A 9,205-nucleotide genomic window follows, 5' to 3' on the forward strand; every position below is an offset into this window, starting at 1 on the left:
TCTCTCTCTCTCTCGCTCTCTCTCTCTCTCTCTCAGTTGCTCTCTCTTTCTCTCTCTCCCTCTCGTGTGCTCAGAGATGGGAACGAGAAGTCCAGTTGCTCTACTCGGTGTAATGTAATTTTGATGATGCTAAATCAACATGGTTAATAATATATCTGTTGACGAATGCTGCATTCCCAAGGTGTGCTCTTCCTACACAGATTCTGTAAAGGGGGGAAAAAAGTATTTTTCAGTAGTTTGTTTGATTTTGTCTCTTAGAAAAAGGCCTCTGACAGTCCTTCTCTGTGAATCTATCTGCCTATGCCCTCCTGCTCAATCTATCGTCAATGTTAGGTCAACTTAAATAAACATTGCTCACATCAATGTCAAAAAAAGATCTTTTGATATAGTGTTTCCACAAAAAAACTATACTGTATTTGCTCGCTGGAAATTGCCGAGTAGAGCATGTGCTTTCAGCAGCTCAGAGTAACGAGCTCAAAGTTCTCTTTCAGAAAGCTAAAAGCCTGACCAGCGTGATGATTGATTTCATTTTTAAGAGAAAGTTGTTCTAAGGCCAAATAAGTTTTGAACTGAGGATTGAGGGTTGTCCGACCCATCAAGATAGTCAAGAAAGTAACAGCTAATGCTTTAGAAATGGGTTTCATATTCAGTATGTTGGAATAAGGTTGACAGATGGTTTGGTTTTATTTCTTTAAAGCAACAGCTCAACCAAAACAACATTTCTGTCATCATTTATAATTTACCACTAAATCTGAAAACATTTTCATTAAATGTTAAATTGAAATGAAATAAAATATAAATTAGTTCATAGCTTATTCAATTACCATTGGCTTTGTTAAATGATAGGTGTTGTAAAGGTGCTTGAGTATCTAAAATAAAAAATTTGAATTAATGAATTAAATAAATAAGTGCACAAACACACACACACACACACACACATATGCAGTATGCATATATATATATATATATATATATATATATGTATATATTCAGTTGTTGTATCTGCCCCCTTTGACTGTGTGAATTTTTATTATGAGTTTCTGTGCACCACTGATAAATAAAAAAAGATCATATTATTCAACAATCTAAAGCAATACCACAGCCATACAGAATAGCTTATAGATTTCTTTACCTGATGAATGCAAGAGACAGGACGTAATCAGAGTTGACGGCTATGAGCCAGTCGCAGTCCTTGCTGTGCGGGTATGGATGAGGGAAGTTGGGTGACAGAATAAACCCAGAGGAACCGGTGAGATTGCCCCCACACGGAGCTGGGAAAACACAGAGGACTCAAATCAGCAGCATATGGGCGTTAGTAACACATGAGGAGAATCTCTTATTAAAACACGCGGCTTGAACATCTGTGCGAACCAGGAGCCCAGAGAAAGAGTGCTGGAGTGAACATGCGGAGACAGAGATTTTGAGAAAATGTTAAGCTCCTCTGAGGAACCGGGCCATGTAAAGCGCTCATATCTTATATATGAGAATGAGAACTACAGCAAGAGAAAAAGGTTATTTAGAATATGAAAGGATAAGATAAAAATCCTGTACCCTCACTTTCCTGCTTCCAAAATGAAGTATCTTTTGAAAGGAAGAGACAATCCGTATCTCATAACTTGATATTCATTCATTTGGGCACACTTTCATGTCACAGAGATGATAAGGAATCTCAATGGTGTCGGGTCCCTCAGTTTGCGTACAGCTCTTGAGAATGGGCTGATAAAAACTGCCTAATTTTAGAGCACTTTTTAGACACAAGTTCTGTTGTCAACATCTAAAGCAATATGTACCAATTAACTCAGCCTCTTAGATGAATATGCATTATGAAAACGAGTAAAACAATACTTTTATGTATGAGGCTTTGTCTAATGTTTACAGATCAGCATATAGCATACAGTGTACAAATACAAGACACTATCATGCCTTTTTCAAAGCTTCAGGGACACAAATCCCATTTTTGAGTAAACTGTTTGATACTGTATGTTTATTAAACTATTATTTATCATAAAACTAACCCACCAGGAAAAGTAGCTAGTTTTAAACACATATATCTGTATCAGAGGTCTTTTGACTGCATCTAACAATTAAAATAATATAACAATTAACATCCTAATTTAGAGATAACTTGTTGAATCAGTATTCAGTTCATTACAGTAAAAAGTCCTTGACACCTTGAGTGTCATGAAAGGTGCCTATAAATAAAAATGAATGAATGAATGGACTAAAATATGAAAGTTTAGTTGTCACACATGATTTTTGCTCATCACAATCCTTAAAAATTGTGACACAAAGTAAATAAATAATTTTTTTTTTACTTAAAAATGCAGGAAAATTAACTGTAAATAAACTATAATTTACACAAACAAACATTTGGTCCCAAACTAGCCTGCTACCGATCCTGACATTTTTAATCCATTTATTTAATTGTAACGTTTGTTTAATATAATCTAATAACTTCAATAAAACGATCACACAAATGTTACATGCACTGTTACATTTGTGTAGCTGTGGTAAAGCCTGTATAATTCTAAAGCCAAATACTCATTCTGACAGATTCATTCATTTAATTAAATTTCAATATAAACCCTTACCTATACAGACAGGAGGGCTTGGTTGCCAATAGTAGCGGTTCTCCACTTGTATGCAAGTAATCTTCACATCTCCCTGCAGTTCATACCCAGGGTCACACTGAAAGGTCACAGTGTCTCCAGGCTCCCGACCATCTCCATTACGACTGCCGTTCATAGGCACTCCTGGATCCCTGCAGGCAGTGGCCACTGAACCTGTAATCACATTCAAACCAATTAACAGTCAATTAGCACCTTATGAGCAGTTACTGTATGCTGTCAATCGAAATACAGTGCTCCAATCAAGAACTCCAGAAAAAAATTAATCAACTCACTTGAGAACTCTATGGCAAATCCAGACTTGCTGATGTAGAAGTCAGTCTCGAACTGAATGGTAACCATGTTGAGGGTGCTGTGGATGTTCTCCGGCAGCAGAGAGCCGCTCACCTCCCTCAAAGACATCTCATTCTCTGGAGGCCCGTCCCATACCCTCAGGATGTCGTGGGACGCTTCGGTGTCGAAGGCTAGAAACTGCAGGCTGTTAATATAAAAATAAACACATGGAGATGTATCCAGTCATATAAGTAATGCTTCATTAGATGCACAATGTACAGTGATAGAAACAAAGGATTGTCTGACATACAACAGATGTGCCATTCATTATTGTTCCAATGCATAAAATAAAAAACATGCATGAGTTATTATAGCTAACTAAACCTAATACACTTTTGATACTTGAAATTAAATATGTATTAACTGGAAAAAAACCTTAAACTTATTTTATTTCAGCTAGTTGTTGAGGCAATATTGCTTATTTTAATTTAGTTTAACTTGATGTACTAAAATAACAAATTACAACTGAAATAAAAAATAATAAAAACTGTATAAACTGTATAACTGTAAAAACTATAAAAACACAAAAATAAACACAAGAAAAGACAAAACACAGCAAAATTAATACAACTAGTAAAATGAAAATGAAAAGACAAAATATAAATACAGTATAAAAACTAATTCAAACATTACTCTCAATAATACTAAAATGTCAAATGTAAAGTGTTCCATATTTACATGACAATATTCCATATTTACTGTGAATTCAGTACATAAGAGAGTTTGATTTGGTAGAAATGAATGTTCAAAATTCTTTGCAGAGTTGTGATAAATCACAGAGGTAGTGTCAGACAATCATATCGCAAATATTATGCTCCAGGTTTCAATAATTGAGGAGAACGATCACATCTCCTTTTTGAGCAGCAGTCCTTGATAACAATTTAGCAATCTGGTCTGATCGAGACATCAGCCGCAAATGAACAAATAATGAATGAGTATGCGATTTCAAAAAGCTTTTGTTGCTGAGAGAATCGGAAAGAGGAAAAATGATTGGGTTGTAGTGCAACATTAAAAGTGCAACAGCGTTTTAAGCTTTATAATGAGTTTGGCCGTGCAGGTGGTAAACAAAGAGATTTTACGAGGTACCATCAGCTCATCTGATGTCTCCTTTTCTCTCTGTACATCAATAGCCAGATTTGCCATTAGAGGTTTATTAATAGATAAAGACCTCTAGTCTCAGCTGAATTCGCTGGCTGCATTCTTATGGGCTCATAATGTTCCAGTCGCTAATTCTAGAGGAAGACGGACAGCAGATGGACAGTTGGAAGTGAATACTTATCAGCACCTGATAATGTTGCCCGAATCCACCTCGACGACCCAGGTACAGCGCAGATTGTTGTCATAGGGGAACGGATAACCTGGCGACAAAATGCGTCCTGATGTCTCCCCTTTAAAACGTCCACCGCATTCAGCTGGGAAAAAAGAAAGGACAAAACGGGGTGGGAGGAAGAGACAGAAAGAGAATTGAGAAGAATTAAACAGTGGTGAGTTTATGCATACTCTCACACTTGTACAAACACATCATGGCCCCTGAAGATTTGCAGGCGAGTGTTGAAATAAAAATGAACAAATGAGCCTGACGTCCATTTTGATGCCTCCTGATGGCATTCAGACTAGCCACTTTAGCCCTCTGTACTCTGTTCATTATTAGTCGGCTTTCACTAGCACTTTATTAGGAAACTTTAATTGCAGGCACTCTCTTTTCCCCTCAGACCCCTTTTCTATCTTCCCCTATCCTGTCTTTCCCATTCTCCCTCTTGTAAAAAACTGCAGGGGCCGGGAGGAACAGTTTCGAGAGAGACATGCACCGTTTCTTAATGATTCCCTTTTCAGCAATTCCTGTCACTGAGCCTCATTTGCATAAACCATCTACATGACAAACAATGGACGCACAGCTCAATGAAGCCTGAATAACAGGGTTCAGATTGCGACTTGATTAATCTGAACATTAGAGTTTTTTAGACATCCGGAATAGAGGCATCTTCCAAACGTTTTCCTCCCCAGCTTCTCGCTAAACCAACATCCTGCCATGTTCATCGCTCATCAGGGCAGCGTCTCAATCACGTGTCATTGGACGGTTAGGAGCGCTCAATCACCCCTGATTGGCTGCTCACGCGTTGAAAATCAATGCAGGAAGATTAGGAGTTGAAGGGGCCCCTGGTTTGAGGCTGAAAATTCGTATGTCCTCTCTTAGCGCAATTATGACAACATGACTTGTTGAACCGTCCCATGCTAGGTGTGTTTATGACTGCGCATTTCGGCCCACAGATTATGGCGCTGCTGTTGAGAGGAATGCTGATTTAGCAATGCGGTGGTGTAGCTTCCTCTGCAGAAACGGGTGAATTGGAGTGTCTCATTCACTCTTTACCTGTGAACTTGAATGAAAAAATATAAAAATAGTTAAATATTTCATCTGTAATATAAATAAAGGATACTCCTTCTCACTATTTTGATATATCTCACTTTTGCTAAAGGTCACATCAAATGACCTGCACATTTCGCTTGTCAAAGGAAGTGAAATATCCTCCACATTATTAAGTATGTATTATTAATGCTGGCAGATAAGCCTGAAAAATATCAGCCTGAAACTTCAAGGCTGATTAGTATTTTGCAAGCCTACCATCGGTTTTGACATAGAAATGAGACGAATGCGAGTAAAAACAACATGCTCTGTGTTTAACACAGGAAAGTCACTGTGTTTTATCTACGTCTGCCGCGTGGAAGCAATTTGGACGAGCGCTTTGAGTCTAATCAGACCTCATTAAAACTAAATCTAATAGTGAGCAAATCTGATCTGGGGTCAGTAGACATACCAATATCCAACTCATTGGAGGCTAAATCCCCATAATCACCATTCATCAGGAAAATGAAGGAAGTAATAGCGGCACACTGTCCTATCTCAACCCCTCATGCGCTACACTTGATGAAGAATCATCTCCATAGCTCAACCGGGACCCCCTGCATCAGCTACAAAATTAACAACCAGCACCATTAATCGCAGATGGTGCGAGGGGCTTCCACCATCGCTAATTTTGTGAAGAAACATTTGCCGTTTGTATTCATTTAAGAAGGATTTACTTTAAAAGGTTAAAGGCAGCCTAATGTGGCATTTTAAGATCTCTAATGATGTGCTTTTTCTTGTGCAAAATATGAGCAATATTGCTGCTTTGCTAGCTACAGAAATTGGGAGGGGCTTATACTGCAGCCCTTGATAATTATGACAAATGGCTGAGAGCAACACTGAGCTCAGTTATGATAACCAGAAGGAGAGATCAGGCTGGAATGATGCACACTCTCCAATACCGAAGTTCAAATGTGGTTTCTATGACAACAAAAAATCTCCATGCGCTAAAAGGACGTTAAAGACATGAAGCGATCATTAATGTTCTAATAAGAATATGTACCGTTCTGTAGTTCATGAATTTGCCTGTTTGCATTAAGTAATATAGTTCTTGAATTTTTCAAATGTCAAAAGCAAACACTAATCACACACACATACAAAAAACAATGCAATACAATAATTGACAATTACTGATCTTATAATGTCATCTTGTACATTTTACATATTAATTGGGTCACACTTTATTTCAAGGTCCAGTTCTCACTATTAAAGGGATAGTTCACTCAAAAATGAAAATTGGGACTCTCGTTAACGTGTGGCGGAGACTGTCACGAAAGAAAAGAAATAGTTGAATAAAGTTGTTATTTTTGTTTTCTTTGCACACAAAAAGTATTCTCGTAGCTTCATAAAATTACGGTTGAACCACTGATGTCACATGGACTATTTTAACAATGTCCTTACTACAGTACCTTTCTGGACCTTGAACGTGGTAGTTCCATTGCTGTCTATGCAGGATGAGAAAGCTCTAGGATTTCATCAAAAATATCTTATAATTTGTGTTCCGAAGATGAAAGAAGGTCTTACGGGTTTGGAATGGCACGAGGGTGAGTAATTAATGACAGAAATTTCATTTTTGGGTGAACTATCCCTTTAACTAACTATTAACTATGACATTTGCCTCAATAAACTCCTAATTTGCTGCTTATTAATAGTTAGGAAGGTAGTATGAAGTTTGCCTTAAACTCCTAATTTGCTACTTATAAATAGTAAGGTAGTTGTTAAATTTGGGTATGGGATTAGGATTAAGGGATCTAAAATATGGTCATGTAGGCACTAATATATTAATATATGCAGGCATTAGCATTATTAAATGCTCAATAAGTACTAATAAACAGCCAATATGCTAGTAATGTGCATGCTAGTTAATAGTGAGAATTCAAATAAAGTGTTACTAATAATTGTAATTTTTTAATATGTTAATTTATATATGAATTATGTTGTTCCTTTAACCTACAACATTCATATATTTGCACTTTTTTTTGCTTTTTGACCCCTTGATTCCTAATGCTACATTAAGCTCTGGTTGTGAACGAATGGACCAATATATTGTACTGAGTCACCGTTAACGGTAATGATCCTTTGTAACTTCTATGTAAGTTCCTTTTGTTTACAGTCTGTTTACACTTACAGTCCTGGTGCATTATTAAATGCATAACCACACACAGGGTGGTGATAGTGGGGTACATTTACATTAGTCTATATTTGTACTAGAACATTTATATTGGATATTAATTAACAGATATTCGAAATCAAAAGATAATAATCAAAAGATATTTGAAAAGAGCTTCACAGTCTGACAACCTGAATTAACAGCTCATTCTTTTTTTCCTTATAATATAATTTCAACGTACAGTCTGCTGGACATTATATTGCAAAATAACCCAGAGTGATAAGGACCAACGCAAAGAGTCGGATTAGAGGGAAGAAAGTGTAAGGTCGATTCATGAAGTAACCTGCATATAAGCACACCATGCAAAATATCATAACATATGCAAGTCCCGTCCATTGTACAACATCAAATATACATTTTACTGTGGCTTTTCTGGCTTTACCAGACTACTAGGATGCAAATAGTAGTGCTGTTACAAATAAATCACTTGCATTCTTTCAGTAGAATCATAAGACTGCGAAATTTACTGACGTGGAAAGGCTTTTATCTTTCTAGATTCATGAACTAGTGACTTTGTATTTTCAAACAATAGTCAAAGCTGAGAGAATTCAAAGACTGTACTTATTCTGATTATACTCATCTATGACTGTGACCCTGCTTCATAGTACACTAATAAATTACTGCACATCCTTTCTACATAGTTTGAGCCGCTGAAGTCTTACCGATGCAGGAAGGAAGAGGATTATCCCAGGCCCGCCTCTCTCCCGTCATGCATTTGAGCACGCCGCTGCCGTGCAGTGTGTATCCGGGGTCGCACTTGTAGGTGATGGTGCTGCCAGAGAAGTGGCCCTGGTCGTTGACCTTGAAGCCAAACTGGGGCACCCCAGGGTCTTCACAGTGAGACAGCTCAAAACCTGAAAGACATTATGGCTGTTAGCTTACTGATGGCTGTTTGACTCCAGACAATGTCAATATTTTCTTATGAATAGTGCTTTTATTGTACTTTTTATGTCATTTATCCCCCCATAAACCTGTCAAAAATGACAAAAATGGAGCACTATGATAAGTTTAGTTAGACTAGATTAGACTAGACTAGAATAAGACCGAGAACAAACCATACTGCATTCAGCTTTATGAGGTCATTACAGCGATGATTGCTGAAATTTTCTTTGCCTGATATTTTCATGCTGCGCTGTGGCAAAGCTGTAAAAGTTTGCCATTAATGTGATCATTAACGGCAACAATTTGAAGTTAAGATCCTACTGGGCTGGTAGGCAGAGACGGTCCCTTGCTAAGCAGGCAGAACAATTAAGATTAAGTGCTTGGTTAATTTGGAGCCATAATCAGAACCACAGCACAGACCCTCTCACTGTGCGACACATCCTGTTATTAATTGTATAGCTATGACTCATTATCATTAAACAGCCAGTACTCAGAAATAGCCGAAAACACATGGCAGCTCAGTCAGTATATCACATAATTTTAAAGGGGTCATATAATGCTTTTTTAAAGATCATTATTTTGTGTAACTGTTATGTTAATGTTATGTTAATAACACTAATGATGCAGTACACAAGCCGCGGTTAAGACAGCTGACTCTACTGTGATGTGACGCTGTCTCTCTCGCTCTCTCTCTCTCACACACACACACGTGCGCGCGCGCACACACACGATGCGCAAAACTCCGCATTTGAACAGTCAATAGCAAATACTTAAACTAGTAACAAAACATAC

The 9,205-nt window shown here is 37.5% G+C and overlaps 1 protein-coding gene across 1 annotated transcript in view; it reads right to left on the minus strand.

The window, feature by feature from the left end:
* csmd3b (CUB and Sushi multiple domains 3b) overlaps positions 1-9,205 on the minus strand; it is a 445,596-nt gene that overhangs the window by 113,545 nt on the left and 322,846 nt on the right. The window contains exons 24-28 of the mRNA XM_016441913.1: positions 8,194-8,385; positions 4,246-4,372; positions 2,903-3,105; positions 2,592-2,783; positions 1,133-1,271 (exon numbers count right to left, since the gene is read on the minus strand). Of these exons, the coding sequence (XP_016297399.1) occupies positions 1,133-1,271; positions 2,592-2,783; positions 2,903-3,105; positions 4,246-4,372; positions 8,194-8,385 (853 nt within the window). The remainder of the gene's footprint in view (positions 1-1,132; positions 1,272-2,591; positions 2,784-2,902; positions 3,106-4,245; positions 4,373-8,193; positions 8,386-9,205) is intronic.

The sequence above is a fragment of the Sinocyclocheilus anshuiensis genome, unplaced genomic scaffold (assembly GCF_001515605.1).
Source record: "Sinocyclocheilus anshuiensis isolate Anshui unplaced genomic scaffold, SAMN03320099.WGS_v1.1 scaffold195, whole genome shotgun sequence".
Taxonomy (NCBI): Eukaryota; Metazoa; Chordata; class Actinopteri; order Cypriniformes; family Cyprinidae; genus Sinocyclocheilus; species Sinocyclocheilus anshuiensis.